The sequence below is a fragment of the Bubalus kerabau genome, chromosome 8 (assembly GCF_029407905.1).
Source record: "Bubalus kerabau isolate K-KA32 ecotype Philippines breed swamp buffalo chromosome 8, PCC_UOA_SB_1v2, whole genome shotgun sequence".
Classification (NCBI taxonomy): Eukaryota; Metazoa; Chordata; class Mammalia; order Artiodactyla; family Bovidae; genus Bubalus; species Bubalus kerabau.
Window position 1 is genome coordinate 60,162,325 of NC_073631.1, and position 22,456 is coordinate 60,184,780.

Here is a 22,456-nt window from a genome sequence, read left to right on the forward strand (position 1 = left end):
AGAGTCAGATATGACTGAGCGAGTGAACTGAACTGAACTGAACTGAATAGGTAATCTTGTTAAGAAATGACCCATTTCTGAATTGGATACCATGGCCTATAAAGGTTAAATGACTTTTTTTCCATTGTAATTAGTTGACCCTTGAACAGCACAGGTTTGAAGTGGTGAGTTCACTTACATGAGGATTTGTTTTTCCAATAATTCTATAGTACTGTGCATTCCTATGTTTTTGAATCCCTTGAGGGAAAATTGTCCAGTTAGCCTATAATTAAAATAAATAAGTTTAAATTAAAAATAAAATAAAATAAAAACAAAAAAATGTTTAAAAAAAAAGGAGAAAAAAGCTAGAGGCATCACACACCTTGATTTTGAACTACATTAAAAAGTTATTTAAAAAAAAAAACAAACTATGTAATGCCGTAATTCCAATAATTGAAAAATAAAGTATGTATGTGTAGACCAGACTGGAAGAATATATAATATATAGACATTGTGGATATATGTATTAAATGTAATTTATAATTTAAAAGCATTTTTTTTTCTGTAGCCTTAAACATTATAATAAGAAAATTAACAATTGCAGACTGGTAACATGTGTTGAGTAATAGTATAGTATTACTAGTATTTTTTTTTTTTACTAGTAACCTGCCAGCCAATATTTCTCTATATGATAGTCTGTGAGTCTGTGAAAGTTGCTCAGATGTGTCCAACTCTTTATGATACTCCTAAACCCATATTCCTAGTTTATCCCTTCTTGGCTCCTTTTCCCCTGTGGTAACAAGATGTTTGTTGTCTGTATCTGTGACCCTATTTCTGTTTAGTATATAGATTACTCTGTATTACTTTTTAGATTCCATATAAAAGTGTATCATGCAATATTTGTCTTTTCTGTTTGACTTACTTCATTTAGTATGTTATTTTCTAGGTCCATACATGTTTCTGCAAATGACAATATTTCATTTTTTATGTCTGAGAAATATTCCACTGTATATGGTGTATATATATTTATCTACATATATGGCATATATACATACACTGTGTCTTTTGAAGCCAGTCATCTATTGATGGACATTTGGGATGTGCCTGTGTCTTGGCTATTGCAAATATTGTTACTGTGAACATTGGGGTGTACATAACTTTTTTAACTAGTTTTCATCTTTTTGAAGTATATGCCCAGGAGTGGGATTGCTGGGTCATATGGTAGCTTTATTTTTAAGGTAAGGAACTTCCATACCATTTTCTATAGGGGCTTCACCAATTTCCAGTCCCACCAACAGTGTAGGAAGGCATTCTTTTTTCCATATTCTATCTACTTGCATCTTAAGTCTCTTCAGTCATGTCCAAGTCTTTGCAACCCCATGGACTGTAGCCCACCAGGCTCCTCTGTCCATGGACTTTCCCAGGCTAAATACTGGAGTGGGTTGCTGTCTCCTTCTCCAGCACCCTCTCTAGTATTTATTATTGGTGGACTTTTTGATGATAACCATTCTGACTGGTGTAAAGTAATACCTCATTGTTGTTTTCATTTGCATTATTCTAATAATTACTGATGCTGAGCTTATTTTAAAATGTGGCTATTTCTTATACTAGCACATCCATTAACAAGAAGTAAAATGATTTTCCTGAAGTTACCATATGATACAGTATACAGTAAAAACAAGTAGAAGTAATAATAATATATATTAGGAAAGCAAAATTGGGCTACAGTTTGAAAATTTAACTGACTGCTCTCTAATTGAATTAGAAAAACATTTCTGCTGACTGTGTATGGAGACAGAAAAAAATGACAAAGTGTAGCAGAGTGATGTGGAAGGAAAATAACATATCATTTGAAATTATAACTTGGTACTTTTAGTTTCCCTGGCGGCTCTGACGGTAAAGAATCTGCCTGCAATGCAGGAGACCTGAGTTCTGTCCTTGGGTTGGGTAGATCCCCTGGAGAAAGGAATGGCTACCCACTCCAGTATTCTGGCCTGGAAAATTTGCAAAAGAATCACAAAGAGTTGGACACAACTGAGCGACTTTAACTTTTAGTTAAAAAAAAAGAGAAAAGATTAGATCCATTTTCAAAGACTCCTAACTGTGGAATTGTCTTCTAGTCTGTTATCCAGTGAGATTTTTTTATAGTCCATTATACAAATAGTCTTTTGATTTGGTAGCTAGTGAAAGGATCTTATTGGATCTCAAAGGATATTAAAAGCCTTTGATATGAAAAGATGCTAATCTATTTGATTTGGATACTCTGAGCCAGGTCATTTAGCATAACCTTTTGAAACTGCATCATATTTTTTACTGGACTCACATGTACATGGGGACAAATGAGAAGTATATAAAATTAGGACAGAAACAAATAAAATGCATTCAGAGAAAAAGTTGAATAAGGAGAATGCATCAGATCTCTAACTTAATCTGTGTTTATTTTTGAATTTTCTGTTCTTTCATGTTTAGAAACATGATGAGCACAGCAAATAAAATTTGAGTACTTTTCCTGTATTCCATATCCAATTCTAAGTGTTTTACATTGGTTATTTCTGGTGGCCAACCAGAGGCTGCTGGGAGAGGAAGTTAAATTTTATCAAATCTGAGATGCATCCTTATTTTTATATACCACTAAGAAAGAAAAAGGTACTTAAACTATGCTGTGATTGACTGTAAAATAAATGCTGATTCCAGAGATGACAGAATATTTAAAAAATTGTATCCTAATAAATGCAATACATTGGTTGGCAGATGGGAGAGTGAACTAGCAGGCTGATCAATTACTGTTCCCTCTCTTAAAGATTAATTTTTAACACGGTTATCATCACTGAGAGAAAATTTTGAAAATGTGACAAGATGGCAATGAAAAAAAAATTGTGTTTCTGTTCAGAATGAAGTTTAGTTGTCTATCCTGTATCTCTTGGCTGTCTTTAGGCCTGTTCTTTTTGGGAAAAAGATACATGTATAGAACCCATTTATGTGAGCATAGAATCAGAGAAAAAGAATTCTTCAAGTAGGGGTACATTTTTGTGTAGGCAGAGACTAAGCTTTAATTTCCACTCATATTAGACATTAGACTGAAAAGTTGTTCTGTTGGCAGTTGGGAATGGCTGTGGGAGGATTTTAAAAGTAAAACAGTCAATGGACATTAAGCAATAGATATGTTCTTCCCAGAGGAATGGTGTTTCTAGAGACATTGAACCTGTAAGCAATTATTCCCTATATAAAATGTCAGGAGTGAAATTAAACAGCTCCTCCTAGCATGCAGAGTATACAGACAGCAGATAGTCTGAGCAGAGCAGATGACAGATTAAGTCTAATCAAAAATGCGCAATCTAAATCTTGGCTGTTACCTGGTACAGACGGGCAAGGAAGAGGGAAGGAAAGGATAAATGGGAGAAGTTTCTCCTAAGAGACAATGTGAGTGAGTACGTGAGTGACAGTCGCTCAGTTGTGTCTGATTCTTTGCGACCCCATGGACTCTACAGTCTATGGAATTCTCCAGGCCAAAATACTGGAATAGGTAGCCTTTTCCTTCTCCAGGGGATCTTCCTAACCCAGGGTAGAACCCAGGTCTCCCACATTGCAGGCAGATTCTTTACCAGCTGAGCCACAAAGGAAGCCCAAGAGGTAGTGTGAGAGGAGCAGTTAAAGAGGCTAGGTCACAGAGAGCTATTATTTGTTGTCTATAGAAAAAGGAAGAAAGAGTTAACTTATTATGGTCCTAGAGAGAGAGATTTGATTTCTGTTTCCACCTTCTGGCACAGACTCCTAAAACACTTGACATTTTCTGAGTGGTAGAAGTGGTGTGAACATCTTTTGTTCTAGTAACAAGTCTTGATGGATCCCTAGATAGCTTTGGATAGGGCTGGTCACCAAAACAGCACCTGCCTTGACTGGAAACTTATAACTTTGAGCTCCACCCAACACCCTCTGGCTAGTGGAGAGAGACTGGAGATTGAGTAGATCACCAATGACCAGTGATTTAATGAGTCTTGTCTATGTAATGAAACCTCCATAAAATGCCCTAGATGACAGGGCTCAGGGAGCTTCAGAATTGGTTGAATGTACCCATGTGCTAGGAGGGGAGCAGACCCCAACTTCCAGGGGATGTATATTCTCATGTTTGGGATCTCATCCTATGTACCTCTTCATTTGGTTCTTCATTTGTGTCAGTTGTAACAAGCTGGTAATAGTATATAAGTGTCTTTGAGAGTTGAGTGAGCCATTCTGGTGAATTGTTGACTCCTGCAGGGAGAGTCAGTTGTGGGAACCCCTTGCCAAGTTGGACAGAAATGTGGATAAGCTAGGGACTTGATACTTTTGACTGGCATTTATAGTGAAAGCATGTTGTGGGGAGTCTGAAGCTAACCCAGGGAACTCAGTGTCACAATTGACTGGATTATAGGACACCCAGAGGTATTAGAATTCATTGGTGTCAGGAGGAGAAACACTTGTCTGATGTCAGAAGTGGTGTAGAGTAAAAACAGCTCAAACATAATAGGAGAAGCACTGAGTTTAAGGCCAAAACGTTCAAGAAGGGAGGTAAGGATGTAATAGATTGATGGGCAATGAGGTGAGTGGTAGTTCAGGAAGTGGGCTGGAACAGAGTAAAAAGTAGTCAGACTAGGTGCTTTGGGATCTCAAGCTACAAATGCTGGGCCCATGGTAGAAAACTATTTATGATAGCTCTTGAGCATTTCCAGTGGGCAGGAAACATTGACCACTAAAATGTGGCTAGAAGAATAAAAAGAGCCTTCAGTGGTCCTGGTACCCTTTTTCCTAGTTAGCCAATATAAGCAAGAGTACTAACAGGTTGGATATATGTCTCATTAAGTAATGTGCCTGTGGATCCAAGAATAAGTTCTTGTCTGAATTCCATCTTGTGTAGCAGGTGTCCAAAGAGAAAATACAATTTTCAGATGTGATACACTGGACACAAAGAAAGTCTAGTTGGTAATGAAGGATCTGTATATGCAAAACAAGGCCAGGACTGTGAAGCAAGCAGGGAAAGAACACTTGCTGAGCCTTCGCTGGAAACCAGGAGACGTTAGCCTGAGATGCAGGCAATGCTTATGGCAGATCAGGGATGAGGCGATGATGCTCAATGTCATCCTTAAGAACAGATGGCAGTAATCCCATCTAATGAGTGGAGTCAAATGAAAGAGAGGTGTGGTAGTATTGATAAATATTAAAGAATCTTCTCCAGGCTTCCTTGAACTCATACTCTTATCTCTATTTGCCAGTTTCTGTTGTAAGGCTGAAACTCTTTCCTTTAAAAACTGTGGAATTTTGCATAATCATTCTTGTGTAAGGCACAGACACAATGTGTTATCTGCAATAAATTAGTTTGGTTTATTAAAAAAGAAAATTTAAGACACAAAGCATTCTGAGTGTGGAATCCTTTTAGATTTGAATAATTTTTTTCTAATTACCTAGTCTAGGCTTCTTCATACCCATTATGCTTATATTAATTTGTGTGTGTGTGTGCACACATGCACTAAGTCACTTCAGTCATGTCCAACCTTTTGCTACCCTATGGACTAGCCCACAAGGTTCCTCTGTCCATGGAATTCTCTAGGCAAGAATACTGGATTAGGTTGCCATGCCTGTCTCCAGGAGATTTTCCTGACCTGGGTATCGAACCCATGTCTCTTATGTCTCCTGCATTGGAAGGCAAATTCTTTACCACTAGCCCCACCTGGGAAGCCCCAATATTTTTAGTGATTCATCTTTATTACATTTTAGTGACGCAAAGTACTTGTTCTTCTTAATTACAATAATTCTTGCCTTTTTGCACTTTGATTTCATCAGCTTATGAGCAATTTGCACAGCAACAAGAACAACTGATAATAAGTGTGGGAACAAAACAATCACCTTTGAGTGTACAACTCAGAGGGTTGGGAGGGAGAAAAGTGGTATGTGGTAAAGATTGGCTGCCCAAGGGCTCCAGCCTGCATGTTTCACAGGGATAAATGGAGAGGCTGGCTAACAGAGTCTGGCAAGAGATCTGCTACTGTATTTGTGATGCTTAGAAATGCTGCAGTTCCTCTACTCCTATGCTTTACTAAAGATTCTGTAGGTGTTTGAGAATCTTTCATTTACATATTATCTACAACCATACTTTTAATTATTAGTAAAAATGAACATAATGGGATTTATTAGTAATTGGGACTGAAATTATAGTACACAATAGAGTCTCAAATAAAAAGTATCAAATTTCTAAGTAAAATTTTTTGTAATAGTTGAATGTATCCTGGTAGTAATTGTAGGGAGTGATAATATACATTGATGATCGAGATGTATTTTTTAAACTTAGCCTTTAATTAGAGTTTCACTCTTCCTAGTTCTGTGTATATGAATTTGTCTATTTTCTTTGTTTCAAATGTGATACTGAAAATACACACACAGAAATTGAAATTTACTTCCATCGCAGTCCTGTAATCTTCTCTTATTTTGTTCTGTAGCTAAGTCAGAATTCACATTTACTAGATTATTATCTATTGCCATGGAAATCATTTTGTTATATTTCAATTTCACTACAGGAACAGCCACAGGAGCTAATGGACCATAAGAGGGAAATTTGTTGTTTAAACAATGATTATCTTTTATATTTGGCTAACAAGAAAAGGGGAAAGTACAATTCTTCTGTCACACAGCATGAGAAGGTAAATGGATGGGAGTTACGGGCAGAATTCACCTTAAGAAAATCACAACTGTCTTATGAATCAGAAATAATGTTGCCTGCTCAGAAGACAAAAATATAAAATGTGCCCATATCAAGCTGTGTTTTTACAAACAGTATAGGAGGGACTTGTTGTAGGTTAGATTCCCCAGAAGTAATCATTTTGAGATGGAATGGGGGTGAGATGGAATGGGGGTGCATGGAGTATATCAGGGATCGACTACTGTGAAAGGAAGGGGAAGAAGATACAGGACTGGGCTGAGAAAGAGATGAAACTTGTATGCAAGAGGGACAGAGTCCCAGCCAGGCCAGTGGAGGGGGCTGTGGAAGTGATATTGACCTTGGCATTGTTTTGGGTCACCCTTGCTCTGTGGAAGGAAATGGAATGCCCAAGGAAGGGCTGCCCACTCTCTGTCTGCAGCTGAGGACGTGATTGCGTCTGCTCACCTGAAGACCCTCTACTGATCATACTCCTTACCAGTTCATCCTTGAAGCAGAATCTGGGTGACACATTTCTTTGTCTACATAGGTCATCTTATTTCATGAATATCAGGGATTTTCTGCAGTTGCATCCTTAAAATATTTGTAATGCCCAGAAAATATATCACCTTTAATCAGCAAAGTCTTGCATAAGAATTACTGTTCACATTTTTTTAGACTTAGAGTTGACAAAGGCGATTTTAATGTCCTTATTGTGTTTGAGGGCTTTTAGTATTATGTAAGCTCTCTTCTATCTATAGCCACAGCATACCATTTTTTAAAAAAGAATTCACAGCAGACTGTGACCCTTCATAGAAAGATAAGGCTTTTTTTTTAATAATATATAAACATTTATGACCAAATGTTTCTTTTTTGAACTTTTTTACAATGATTTCAAACTTACAGCAACATTCCAAGAATAGGACAAAGAACTCTCATATGTTCTTCACTTCTATTCCCCTAGTATTAACATTTATTACAATTGTCTTATCATATTCCCTCTCTTTTCTCTATCCCTTTACTCTCACACATTATTTTGAAGATTTTTTTTTTGACTTGACAGTAAAAGTTGCAACATGATGCTCTAGTAATCCCTTAGTAATTCAGAAAGTATTTCCTAAAAGCAAGGACATTCTCCCACATAGCCTTCGTGTAACCATCAAAATAGGAAATTCATATTGATATAACATTACTGTCTAACCCTTGGATCTCATTCATAATTCACTAGTCACCCAGTGATGTTCTTTATAGGTGCGGCATCCAGGACCATGCCTTGTATCTATCATCCTGTGCTTTGGTCTCCTTCAACTGGAACTCTTCCTAAGTCTTTCCTTGTCTTTTATCTTTGAAGAATACCACCAAATTATGCTTCTCTATTTGGGTTTATCTGGTGTTTACTCATGAAGAGTTTCAGGTGATGTGTTTTGGGCAGAAATATCACAGAACTGGTGCTATGTTCTCAATTCATCATGTTAAAACGTAGTCCAGGCTTATCTTATACTTTTTATTCCCAAGCTTTGGAATTATTAGGACTCATCTGGTTCCTTTGGGTGGAAATGACATTTATAAACCAAGGAAATGACATTTATAAACCACCTCTAGAACCAAGAAGGTTCTAGAGGTGCTCATTGCTATTAAGATATCTTTGTTTCTAGATCTTAGTAAACATACTTAGGAAATAGAAGTTTGTTTGTATGTGTGTATATGTATATATGTATGTATGCCTGTATATTTCACATACCATATACAGTATGTGTGTATATATCTCTGTGTATGTATATATCTTTAAGTTGAGCTGTCTAAAAATATGTTCACACTGGTATCTGCAATTCCAACCCCAAACAGCAGGGTTTATTCTTTGTTCCACATTTTCATAGTTTCCTTTTGCGGTGTTGAAAACCTTGGCTCCCATTATCCTCAATATGTTTACTTATTTTTCAACTCCCCCTGTAATGTAACCAGTCTTATATCAATTGGTCACCTCCCTGGCTTGGCCCTACTATCTTCAACCAGCCTGTTGAACATTTGGTGTTGGCCTTGCTGGCCATGCCAGCTGATTCTTCTGCCTCAAACAAGGGGAAGAGGCCCTGATGCTTTTTATGTTTCCTCACCCTATTATTATTATTGATATTTTCCTTTCAGTATAAGGTACTGTAGGATCTCGAAAAGTGAGTCTGCTTAGCAGATAGCATTTGTTTTAGGTTATATCAAAAAAGAAATTGCTAAGTTAAAAATGGAATTTTCTAGAATTTTAGTTTTTTTTAATTGAAGTATAATTTATAATGTTAGTTTCAAGTGTAGACCAAAGTGAAGCAGTTATATGTATATACCTATATATACATATGTACACATACCTATTCTCCAAGCCAGGCTTCAGCAATACGTGAACTGTGAACTTCCAGATGTTCAAGCTGGTTTTAGAAAAGGCAGAGGAATCAGAGATCAAATTGCCAACATCCACTGGATCATGGAAAAAGCAAGAGAATTCCAGAAAAAACATCTATTTCTGCTTTATTGACTATGCCAAAGCCTTTGTGTGGATTTCAATAAACTGTGGAAAATTCTGAAAGAGATGGGAATACCAGACCACCTGACCTGCCTCTTGAGAAATCTGTATGCAGGTCAGGAAGCAACAGTTAGAACTGGACATGGAACAGCAGACTGGTTCCAAATAGGAAAAGGAGTACGTCAAGGCTATATATTGTCACCCTGCTTATTTAACTTCTATGCAGAGTACATCATGAGAAATGCTAGGCTGGAAGAAGCACAAGCTGGAATCAAGATTGCCGGGAGAAATATCAATAACCTCAGATATGCAGATGACACCACCCTTATGGCAGAAAGTGAAGAGGAACTCAAAAGCCTCTTGATGAAAGTGAAAGAGGAGAGTGAAAAAGTTGGCTTAAAGCTCAACATTCAGAAAACTAAGATCATGGCATCTGGTCCCATCACTTCATGGGAAATAGATGGGGAAACAGTGGAAACAGTGTCAGACTTTATTTTGGGGGGCTCCAAAAATCACTACAGATGGTGACTGCAGCCATGAAATTAAAAGAAACTTACTCCTTGGAAGGAAAGTTATGACCAACCTAGATGGCATATTGAAAAGCAGAGACATTACTTTGCCAACAAAGGTCCGTCTAGTCCAGGCTATGGTTTTTCCTGTGGTCATGTATGGATGTGAGTGTTGGACTGTGAAGAAGGCCGAGTGCCGAAGAATTGATGCTTTTGCACTGTGGTGTTGGAGAAGACTCTTGAGAGTCCCTTGGACTGCAAGGAGTTGCAACCAGTCCATTCTGAAGATCAGCCCTGGGTGTTCTTTGGAAGGAGTGATACTGAAGCTGAAGCTCCAGTACTTTGGCCACCGCATGCAAAGAGTTGACTCATTGGAAAAGACTCTGATGCTGGGAGGTATTGGACGCAGGAGGAAAAGAGGACGACAGAGGATGAGATGGCTGGATGGCATCACCGACTTGATGGAAATGAGTTTGAGTGAACTCCGGGAGTTGGTGATGAACAGGGAGGCCTGGTGTGCTGCGATTCATGGGGTTGCAAAGAGTCGGACATGACTGAACGACTGAACTGAACGGAACACATACCTATATGCACTTTTTCCAGAGTCTTTTACATTACAGGGTTATTATAGGATGTGGAGTCTAGTTCCCTGTGCTATACAGTAAGTCCTTGTTTTTTGTTTTTAATTATTATTCTAAAGTATGAATGACAGGGTTTTAGTGCTTAGCTTGCCATTCTATTGTGGATGATAATGATAGCAGTGGGATTTGCGCTAGTGGTTTCTGATATAAAAGATAGTTTCTGAATAAGAAACCATCTATATTGCAGAGGCAGATCTTTCTTTGGTTTCTTTTGGATTTATTTCTTGTCAGCTCAATAAGAAGGAGCTATTAGGAAAAATGTTTGAGCCTTGTTTATTGGTTTGCAATAATGAGAACAGTTACTGAGTCCTAATAATTTTGTGCTTTTATTTTCAAGTAAGAAAGCATTCTTGTTTTGTAATGATACCAAGGGAAGGTAGTTTAAAAGCTAGTTTTAAAGGATCTGGAACTTTGAGAGGTTATAATTTAGAGTGGAGTCATGGTGGTCAGAGGAAATGAGCCAAAGTTAAAAGCCTTTTCTGTGCCATTGCATCTGTAACCATCCTCAAAGTACTGTGCACTTTATGTCACAAAAAGCCTCAGATCCTGTGGGTAAATGTTATCTGTAGGAACCTCATCACTTGTAAAAACAGTTGTTTTATTCTTACAGTGTTTGAACAAAAATACAAATAATAGTGTTTTCTTTTTGCAGGGCAATATATGGATATAGGGATTCTTCTAGTTTTGAATAAGTGTGTTGTGATATAAAAAGAAAAATCAAAATTAAAATTAATAGATGGTAAGACAGAAACTGAAGGTGTTCTCTTGGTTAAATCTATTTCTTTTTGTCTCTTTTGTGAAGCAAGAATACTAGTTTTTATTTTTCTTGAGACTGTTTTTATGCCTGATTTTCTTTTGGAGGATAAAATATAATTACTTGTCAGCTAAAAGTTGGTGGGATCGATGTTTTTGCAAGTGGCTTTAGAGGTAGATCTTGGTAGTGTTTAACCTGTAAGGAACATAGGGAGCATGCAGGATGCGGGCATGTTGATGGACAGTCAGTATGATTGTAGAGGAAAGATAAGTGAGTGAAGGCTCAGTTCATTCTTTTACTTTAAACATATTTGCGTTTTCTTATGAGTCTCTATTCTTCTGACCTCAAGGAGTGTAATTTTACTTGCTTCTTATCCCAGTCCCTTCTTTTTGTTTCTGCCTCTCTCTCTGATACAGAGTCATTCATACACATATAACATACCTTCATGCTTGAATCTAAATAATTGACATGCATAAAAATATTCCCAAATGAAGGTCACATAAGATCTGTGTGTTTTTGTGTAGGTGTGTGTACACACACACATATTATTTTTAAGTAGTTAATCGCTCTGAGTACTTGGTTTATTGTAAATATCCGGCTCAGTTTTTTAAGTAAATAAATAAGAGCCTAAAACCAGAAGTTATTTTTAAGAACTGGAACAAATTGGTCAAAGGAAAGGACAGTCTCGTGGAGATGTCATTCACGCCACAAAGATTTATTTGTTGTAGAGGTGATTACTTCCTGTCACTTAGTAATTGTGTGCAAAAATTGTTAGGTTATCTTCTCTTTTACCTCATCTTTCTGAATGATATTTTACTTGTGATTGGTAGGGAGTGATTAACTGGACCGGACAAATAGTTTCCTGGGGAAGGTAAACCTTGCCTTGGGTGAAGACATGATATGGGACCATGTATTTGTACTTTTCCCTGGCAGTTCAGAGGGTATAAGGTCTGCTTTCAGTGCAGGACACCCCAGTTCGATACCTGGGTTGGGAAGATCCCCTGGAGAAGGGGATGGAAACCTACTCGAGTATTCTTGTCTAGAGAAATCATGGATAGACCGTGGGGTTGCAAAGAGTTGGACATGACTGAGCAACTGACACACTGCTCTGAATAAACTCTTCTTATTGCATCCCATTTCCTGTCTTGTGACAGCTGAGTAACTCAGAGTAGAGTCAAATGACTTGCATGATAGGAACCATAACAAAGCACTTAGGACATCAGCCTTTAAAAACAGCAACAAAAGATCAAACATTCTCTAGTTACAATTTTAACATTTTACAATTTGGGGTGGTTTGCTACTCCTTTCAATGAAAATGGCTACGTGGCATCTTTCTGGATGCCAAAAAGGGTCCTCTGTGGTTGAGGACCCTGGTGGGCGGGGGATAGTGCTCTGTGTCTTGCTGGGGGTTTGGGAACTGCTTTCCTAATGTGCCCTAAATGTCAAGAATAGGGCTCTTTCTCCTGCTATTTTCCTGAACATCAGCATCTTCCTCTCCTAGAGGCAGTTGCTTTAGTTTAAAGAGTATAAGCAGTAGAAATCCAAGATTTGGGTTACAGTTTACACTGGGACACCACCCACTTAGTTCTCTTCCTCCCCTTTCAGGTCTCTGCTCAAAGGTCATTTTGTCACTGGGGACTTCCTCTGTCACCAGAAACCCAACCTTCCGCCTGTCCTGCCTGATTTTTCCATTAGTGCTTCATTCACATTGAGTCATGACTGATTTCTGCTCTTTGTGGATCTTCCTTTGAGCCTGATGATTTAAGAATTTCCATAGCTCTGGGCCAAATGGAGCTATCATCCGCTGAGGCAAAACATTGCTCCTTTAGCTTTTCCTGGTTGGACAGTCATATTAATTCAGATTGCTTATCTATGATACAAAATCCTTCCAATCTCTCCATTTCTTCCAAAAAAAAAAGAAAAGGAGTTGAGGGGATAGTGCTGATCGAGTAGGAGCCCCTCAAAGTGCTGTGGGAGTTCACAGGCGATGAGGTGTGCTTTATATCAGGGACCAACCTTGACAATGTGCTCAAGGTCAGAGATGCACAGCTGATTTAGTAGGGGAGCTATATTTGAATAACTAATTAAAATAAAGTGCTTAATAGAGATATAAATAAGGTACATGAGAGGATAGATGAGGCGGTGATGCTTAAATCTAACTGGGCAGGCTGGGAGGATTTCCTTGAGAAGATGACATATTGAAAATTCATGAATTTGAACATGTGGTAGTAGAAGGGGGGAGGACTTCAGGAGGGTCAGACTGAGGTCAAGACACATGAAAAAAGAGAAAAAAAACTTAGTGCAAATTTTCCTTTGCCTGTTGCTGAGGGCTTTTGGATAAAGAGATTTCAAGGTGGGATTTTGATGTTTTTGTCTTTCACTTTTACCCCTTCTGTGGGGTTCTGGACTGAACAATGACTTGTTTCCCCACCAGCAGGGAAATGAAGTGCTGCTTCCTAGCTGGATGAATGCTTGGTAACCTTCCATGTCTGGCTTTTCCAGTGAGGGATTTGAAGGCTAAACTGTATTTTCTGTTCCAGGGAGCCTCAGTCACACTTACCTCCCCAGTTGTAGGTGGAGAATTGGAGCAGAGAGAGACGAAGGCCAGATCAGATTTTTTAAAAAATTACACAAAGTGATCAGGCAGAGTGGTCATGGAGGTCCAGATTCAGCCCAGGCATGCATGTGCACCTCTTCAACGCCAGAAATGGGAAGAGTAGAGGAAGAGGGAACCTGGGTTCCTGTCTTGAAGGAACAGTAACTCCACCCAGAAGGCTTAAAGTGTGACTAAGTGTGGCAGCTGTGATTTTTCCCCAGGAAGGAGCTGCTGAAGTGTTAGGCAGAGAGGATGGAACTTGTTCTTAACTCTCTACTCCACATGTACATAGTGGGGAACCCTAGAAGGACAGAAGGGTTCCCTGTCCCTCCAATCCTCATGGAGCTTAAGGACAATCATTTCCCAGAGGTTTCTTGTACTGGAACCTATTAAGTTAATGGCTGTGGAGTAGACTGAAGTTGAGTTGGCTTGTGATAACTCTGTGCCCTTGACTTTAGAACATATTCTTTACAGAAGTATTCTCAGATACTTGGGCCTGTGGAGCTACATTTGTAGTTACCATTGACCAGAGGAGCCCAGTGAGTCCTTTATAACATGAAAGAAAGTGAAAGTGAAAGTCGCTCAGTCACATTTGACTCTCTGGAACCCCATGGAATGTCGCCTGCCAGGATCCTCTGTCCGTGGAATTCTCCAGGCAAGAATGCAGGAGTGGGTAGCCGTTCCCTTCTCCAGGTGATATTCCCAACCCAGGGATTGAAACCAGGTCTCCTGCTCTGCAGGCAAGAGAGAGAGAGAGAGAGCGAGCAAGAGAAAGAGAATGACTCAGGTTCAAAAGAGTTGTTCACATGTGTTCAAAGACAACATTTAACCACCCAAATCAACTAGCTACAACAGCTTGTACAGTGTTGTTTCAGTACTGGCTGACTGTGACACAAGCTCCTGGGTGAAAATATGCTTCTCTTATTGGCTTGTATCTGAACAAGGAGCTCAGATTTGTTCTCTGTTTCTGGCACTATGCAAAGTGGTTAGCAGGGAGAGCAGTTGATGACTTTCTCTTAGAATCACTCTCAGATACTTAAAAGAAACAGTTTCTTGTACTTTTTTGTAAAGAGATCTGAACTTAAGTTTGTTCTGAGGTTAGCAATTTACACGTGGTATTTTAAAAGATAGAATGATACAATCCCAGAGTATATCAGAGATAAGCCAGATGGCTTGTTTCTAGACTAGTGTTCCTGGTGATTAAAGAGCTGATTTTTCTCTCACATAGTCAAGAGCATGGACGTATTTATTGTCAACATATTCAATAGCTAGACAAGTTAAATTGGTCCAGGAAAACCTAATTGGGTATTTTCCATCTTGCATAACTCTAGTGCTCCTGTTTAAGATAGCCTGGGGAATAGCTGTTAGTGAAGGTATTGATTATAAGTCTGCTGCTTTTTAATACCTGTGCATTAACTCCACTTAGATTTCAAGGGGCTAAAATTTTAAACAAAAGTAAAAATCTAAGCAGTTGGAGCTAATTCTGTCACTTGCGCTTAGGCGAATAGTTTTGCTTTGATTACTTTCTGAGAGTTGCTGTCAGCCTGGGTGAAGAGGACCATATTACTGGATTGCTCTTATTTTGACAAAAGATCATTATCTGGCTGGAACATGTCCTAGGAGCCAATAAATATATAATAGGCTATTTCAGATTCTCTGAAGATAATAAGCATAATCTCATTTTGACTATAGACTGTGTTTCTTAATAAATGTTTAAAAACTCTCCTGGCAGAGCCTTGGTATGACAACTAATAAATATATCACTGGATAAATGATAACAAAAAAAACCACACGAATTACAGTTGATGTGCCTTCAAATTATTTAGGTGCAGTAATAAAATACCATTTTTTTCTTGACAAATATATTAGCCATGAGTGAATTCTTTCATGTTACTTCATGTTGAGAAATATTCACAGAAGTTTTGGCTGGGGAGTTACTTTTACTGACTGCTGGTAATTCACTTTTGATTTTTATTCAGGTAGTTTGTAATGATAAATTATTTATAGAAAACAGTTGCTCCTTGAAATATATGTGAATTTTATTTTTTGCTTAAACTTACTGTGTATTTATGAATCTTGTTGTTAATGTTGGGAAAAAATCTAATCAAGATCCTGGCTTAGAAAGTTGCTCATGATTGCTCTTTCATCTAAAAATTCAACCTGAACTGACTTACTACTTGTCTTAATCTTAAAATGATTTCCTGTTTATTTGATGAGCAGAGAGTTTGCAATTACCTGTTAAATAATTTTGTTATTTAGAGTTTGATATGTGCCATTTTGATGTGTCTGGAGTTTTCTGTTCTTGAAGCTGAAAAGTGTTGTGATATATATTCATTAGTATCACCATTATTCAAGAAAGTGACTGCACTTTATTTGCTGTTCAGCATGGTGGGCTGCAGTCCATGGGGTCCCTGAGGGTTGGACACGACTGAGCGACTTCACTTTCACTTTTCACTTTCATGCATTGGAGAAGGAAATGGCAACCCACTCCAGTGTTCTTGCCTGGAGAATCCCAGGGATGGGGGAGCCTAGTGGGCTGCCGTCTATGGGGTCACATAGAGTTGGACATGACTGAAGCGACTTAGCAGCAGCAGCAGCATGGTGTCTTACCGCTATATTCATATAATTAGGGAATTGCTTTTTGGCTCATGAAGTATCAATAGGGTATTTCTGAGGTGCAGTAATCTAACATGAGTTTGTCTTAAAGTGCAGCATATGCAATTCTTATTTCACCATGTAAGCATTATGGCCTATCTTGCAATTAAAAAAAAATGACTTGTATTTAAATACCTGTAATAATGATATTCCTGAAAAAATGGATATATAATTACATAGTCTCATTATATATAATTTATATACTCTCCTTACATAAGTTCTTTGACTAGAATATAAATTTCCCTTTACAAGGGAAACTGACATTGTACATGGTCTTTCTTATTTCTGATATGACTTCTTTACTGTAAGGTTTATGAGATACTTTATTTTTAATTTCAGTTTTCTCTGACTGTGTACAGATGTCACATATCTTGTTCTTCAGTTAATAAACAGCTTGTATTCTACTATCTCATTAGCCTTTTAGTAAATGGGATTCAAAATGGTGTCATTAGCCTTTTGATAAATATCATTTCAATTAGATATGAATAAATATAGAAAGATTTACTGTGTAACAAATGCAGTAATTACAATGTGTTCTATACTATTTTGTATTTTTATGGAACTGTGTACCTATTTCTCATGGACAATAATTACACCATTAAGAGTCTATACTAACCTGTTTTCTGTGTAAAGATCACAAGTCTATTGAGTATGTAGCTTGAATTAGTTTGATTTTGCCTTTATCATAATACTGAAGAAATTGATATTGTAACTTCTCATGTGCCAAGAAGTAAAGAACTCAGGTTTAGTAATTTTTTTGGCTGATTCAGAAAAGTAATTTGTTGCTTGCAGGATTTTTGTAAATAGAAATGTTTTAATGTAACTTGCTGCTAAGTCACTTCGGTAGTGTCTGACTCTGTGCGACCCCATAGACGGCAGCCCACCACCCTCCGCCATCCCTGGGATTCTCCAGGCAAGAACACTGGAGTGGGTTGCCATTTCCTTCTCTCATGCATGAAGTGAAAAGTGAAAGAAGTCGCTCCGTCTTGTCCGACTCTTTGCGACCCCATGGACTGCAGCCTACCAGGCTCCTCCATCCATGAGATTTTCCAGGCAGGAGTACTGGAGTGGGTGGCCATTGCCTTCTCCATAATGTAACTTAATATTATAAAAACTCTTCAGTTCAATATTTCAGCTGGTTGTTAAAATCATTGCGATATTACAGAAGTATTGGTTAAGAAAGGAACTCTTGTGATAGAAAGATTTGACTTTGAATCTCAGATTTGCCAGTTAAAGTGATCATAATGCCTTTGGGTGATTATAATAACAATACCTGCCTCCTAGGATTGATTGAAGACATAAATGAGATAATAAGAGTTAGTAAGTACTAAAAAATGTAGATGATTTTCATAATCATAATTATCAGAGTCATGGATGTTTTTGTCCTAAACATATTTAATTTTGCTGGAAACTTTATCAATCTTTGTGTATGTGACAATTACAAAATATTGATTAATGCGTGAGTATACCAAACTAAACTATTTTTCTGGACACCCTGAAGGATAATATAATCAGCACACTGAAAAACATTACATAGTTGATATTTAGTAAAATTGAGTTGAATTTGCATAACTTCAACTGGTACAAGATGACTGTTGTGCAGTTTTGCTTATTTCCTGATACATAATTGTTTTGTAATTGTTATATATTCTGTGTCAAACTAGATTGTAAACAAAAATTGATTAGAAATTTTTTTTCACCTTCCTCTCATCTAAAAGTATGAAAAAAATTTTTTTCCCCAACCACCAAATATATTCAGTAAATGTTTATTGGATTTTAGCCAGATATATTTTTGATGGATGTTTCCTATTCCCCTTGATGCTAAAAGAAAAATGGATAAATAAGATAATGAACTGTTTGTAAAAGAATGACAAAATCAATTATCATGTAATCATGCTATATATACTATTACACTGTTAAGACATATTTATATAGGTGGACACATAATGGTATAGCCATAGAAAAAGTGGTTAGGATTTATAGTCAGTTGTTTATGAAATTACTTCTAGACAAGGGAATGGAAGAGTGTAGGTGCTATTGCTGGTGCTAATTTGTTTCAGTCATATCCAACTCTTTGTGACTTATGGACTGTAGCCTGCCAGGCTCCTCTGTCATGGGATTTTCCAAGCAAGAATACTGGGGTGGGTTGCCATGCCCTGCTCCAAGGGATCTTCCCAAGCCAGGGATCAAACCCGAGTCCCTTACGTCTCCTGCATTGGCAGCTGGGTTCTTTACCACTAGCACCACTGGAAGAATGTAGAGTATATACCAAATAGTGTGTTGTGATTACAAGCAACCTAAAATGAGAGATTATTTAAGCATAGAAACCTGGGGGGTTTATTGGATAAAGTGTGAGTACATCACAGAATTGGAAACAGAGTTGAATAAGTAAGCCTCAGGAAGTATGCCTTCCCTCGTGGCTCAGACAGTAAAGCGTCTGTCTACAATGTGGGAGACCTGGGTTCGATCCCTGGGCTGGGACGATCCCCTGGAGAAGGAAATGGCAATCCACTCCAGGACTCTTGCCTGGAAAATCCCACGGACAGAGGAGCCTGGTAGGCTACAGCCCATGGGGTCGCAAAGAGTCAGACACGACTGAGCGACTTCACTTACCCCTGGAGAAGGAAATGGCAACCCACTCCAGTACTCTTGCCTGGAGAATTCTATGGACAGAGGAGCCTGGTGGGCTACAGTCCATGGGATCACAAAGAGTCGGACATGACTGTGTGACTAACTTTCAGGAAGTATAGAAATAGAAACAACTCCAGAGTTAAGTGACAGAAATTTGTGAACAGCTACTGTGGCTAGAGTGGCATTTGGGGACTTCCTGCAGTTGGCAGCCCACTAGAATGACAGGGAATGGGGGTGGTGGCAGTTCTCTAAAGGAAATGGTGCTGGGCATGGAGGTCATCATGGTGGGGTGTTTTCCTTATTATTTTAGAGAAATCTTTTTAAAAAGTAGCTCAAGATTTAATCTGTATACCGTATGATTCACCCACTTGAAATTTATAATTCAGTAACTTAGTATGTGAATTTGTGCATTCATCTACACAATCAACATTGTATTACCCATGAAAGAATCCCTACTACCCTCATCCATAATCAATACGCCACCCCCACCTCTACCCTTAGAAACCAGTAATATACTGTCTATAGATTTTTCTATTCTGAATATTTTCAGTTCAGTTCATTCGCTCAGTCGTGTTCGACTCTTTGCGACTCCATGGACTGCAGCATGCCAGGCCTCCCTTCCAACACGAACTCCTGAAGTTTACTCAAACTCATGTCCATTGAGTCAGTGATGCCATCCAACCATCTGTCGTCCCCTTCTCCTCCCACCTTCAATCTTTCCCAACATTGGTCTCTTCAAATGAGTCAGTTCTTCGCATCAGGTAGCCAAAGTATTGGAGTTTCAGTTTAAGCATCAGTTCTTCCAATAAATATTCAGGACTGATCTCCTTTAGGATGTACTGGTTGGATCTCCTTGCAGTCCAAGGGACTCTCAAGAGTCTTCTCCAACACCACAGTTCAAAAGCATCAATTCTTCTGCACTGAGCTTTCTTTATAGTCCAGCTCTCACATCCATACATGACTACTGGAAAAACCATAGCCTTGACTTAGATGGACCTTTGTTGGCAAAGCAATGTCTCTGCTTTTTAATATGCTGTCTAGGTTGGTCATTACTTTCCTTCCAAGGAGTAAGTGTCTTTTGATTTCATGGCTGCAGTCACCATCTGCAGTGATGTTGGAGCCCCCCAAATAAAGTCTGTCACTGTTTCCACTGCTTCCCCATCCATTTGCCATGAAGTGATGGGCCCAGATGCCATGATCTTAGTTTTTTGAATGTTGAGCTTTAAGCCAACTTTTTCATTCTCCTCCTTCACTTTCATCAAGAGGCTCTTTAGTTCTTCTTCGCTTTCTGCCATAAGGGTGGTGTCATCTGCATATCTGAGGTTATTGATATTTCTCCCAGCAATCTTGATTCCAGCTTGTGCTTCATCCAGCCCAGCATTTCTCACGATGTACTCTGCATATAAGTTAAATAAGCAGGGTGACAATCTACAGCCTTGACATACTCCTTTCCCAATTTGGACCAGTCTGTTGTTCCATGTCCAGTTCTAACTGTTTCTTCCTGACCTGCATATAGATTTCTCAAGAGGCAGGTCAGGTGGTCTGGTATTCCCATCTCTTTCAGAATTTTCCACAGTTTGTTGTGATTCACACAGTCTGAACATTTTATATCAATAGAATTAAAGCAACATATTGTCCTTTGTGATTCACTTCTTTTGCTTATCATAATGTTTTCAAGGTTCATTAGGTTGTAGCATGTGTCAATACTTCTATTTACGGCTGAATAATATTCCATCATATGGATAATTCCACATCCTGTTTATCTACTCATCAGTTGATAGACATTTGAACTGTTTCCACCTTGTGATTCTTATGAAAAACATTGCTGTAAACATTTGTGTAGAAGTTTTTGTTTGAATACTTGTTTTCAGTTGATTTGTGTCTATAACTAGGAGTGAAATTACTAGATCATATGATAATTCTTACATTTTAGCTTTTGAGGAACTGCTGTTTTTCAAACTGCACCCTTATTACCATGAAGGAGGGAGATCAAATTTCTCCAAGTTCTAACATGTTAAATGTCTTGGTGTAGAACTATCCTAGAGGGTGTGATGTGCCATCTCATTGTTATTTTGATTTGCATTGCTTTGATTATTAATGATGTTTGTATTTTTTTATTTGCTTATTGGCTGTGTGTGTGGGTGTGTGTGTCGGACACGCTCAGCCATGTCTGACTCTTTGCGACCCTGTAGACTATACCCCTCCAGGCTCTTCTATCCATGGGATTTTCCAAGCAAGAATACCAGAGTGGGTTGTCATTTCCTTCTCCAAGGGATCTTCCTGACTGAGGAATGGAACCTGCATCTCTTGCATCTCCAGGTGGCTCAGTGGTTTTACTTGTCTTCCTAATCTTGTAGAAACAAAGATTAAATATCAAAAGGACCTTATAGTCCATCAGCTGTTGCTTTTGACCAAATTATAAATATGTCCACAGGTTTGCTAAGGTCTGGTTTTTTAGTTTGGATTGTATGTTGTTTTCTACCTACATCAGAATCAGCTGTTTGTTAGAAATGCACATTTCCAGGCTTAACCCCCAGTTTCATGAATGAGTCAGTTGAATACCAGGCCCAAAAGACAAAATTTTAAGCAAGTAGATGGAGAACTACTTTTTTGGTGGTAGACATCTCACCATCTCACAAAGCCATTATTTTGTTGGATGTTCCTTCATTTGTTTCCTGGTAGCTTTTATCATTTGGCCCGTCTCAACTCTTTGCAGCAACACTCAACAATCCTATTCCTTTGTGATGGTTGGCAAATATGGTCCTGTTGTGCATGAAGATAGGACATTAGTCTTGCAGTTTGACCCTGTAAGTTCTGCTGAGTTAATCATTGAGTTAAGAATGTCTTGCTCAGCACCGCCTGAGTAGATGGGAGATAGGACCTCCTATGTATGACCTTTGTTATAAAAGAGGCAAAACTCTGATAGGAATTTTAAATGTTAATCAGAAATACTGATGTCTTCTTAATAGATCATGACACTGTATTTGAGTGTATCTAATGTAAAAGCTTCATAATTTCTTAGATAACAAAAGTCTAGTCTTGGTGATAATGGTAATTTTTTTGTTGTTTAGTTGCTTAGTCATGTCTGACTATTTTGTGAATCTGAGAACTGTAGCCCACCAGGCTCCTTTGTCCATGGCATGCCCAGGCTAGAATTCTGGAGTGGTTTGCCATTTCCTTCTCCAGGGGATCTCCCTGACCCAGAGATCGAATCTGTGTCTCCTGCATTGGCAGGCAGATTCTTTACCACTGAGCCATCAGGGAAGTCCAGTGACAGTTTTACCTGATTTCATGTAAAAAGTTTTCTGAATAGTGTGATAGCTTCAGCTAATATCAAGGGTAGCATCCAGTGTCTTAGCACAGGCAATAACCCCTACACTTTTTCTCACTTGAGTTGTCAAGCTGGGAGAGAATGTTGTTAAAGGGTCAGACTCATGTGTTCAGGCCCTATTAGCTTTTGATTTATGACCAAAGCCATCTCACTTATGTCCTTACTTTGTTTGACTCTCAGGATTGGACTG

The 22,456-nt window shown here is 38.4% G+C and overlaps 1 protein-coding gene across 40 annotated transcripts in view; it reads left to right on the top strand.

Annotated features, from left to right (window-relative positions):
* The window catches only part of IMMP2L (inner mitochondrial membrane peptidase subunit 2), a 984,232-nt gene that overhangs the window by 160,526 nt on the left and 801,250 nt on the right, over positions 1-22,456 (top strand). For 3 of the 40 annotated variants that reach the window (XR_008717858.1, XR_008717857.1, XM_055590355.1), the window contains exon 6: positions 6,525-6,647. The exons of 36 other annotated variants lie outside the window; for them this stretch is intronic. Coding sequence is in view for 2 of the 4 variants with exons in the window: in XM_055590355.1 (XP_055446330.1) it covers positions 6,525-6,647 (123 nt within the window). In the remaining 2 variants the exon portion in view is untranslated. Of the gene's footprint in view, positions 1-6,524; positions 6,648-22,456 lie in introns of those variants that run through there. One more of the 40 variants, XM_055590379.1, reaches the window with a different exon arrangement.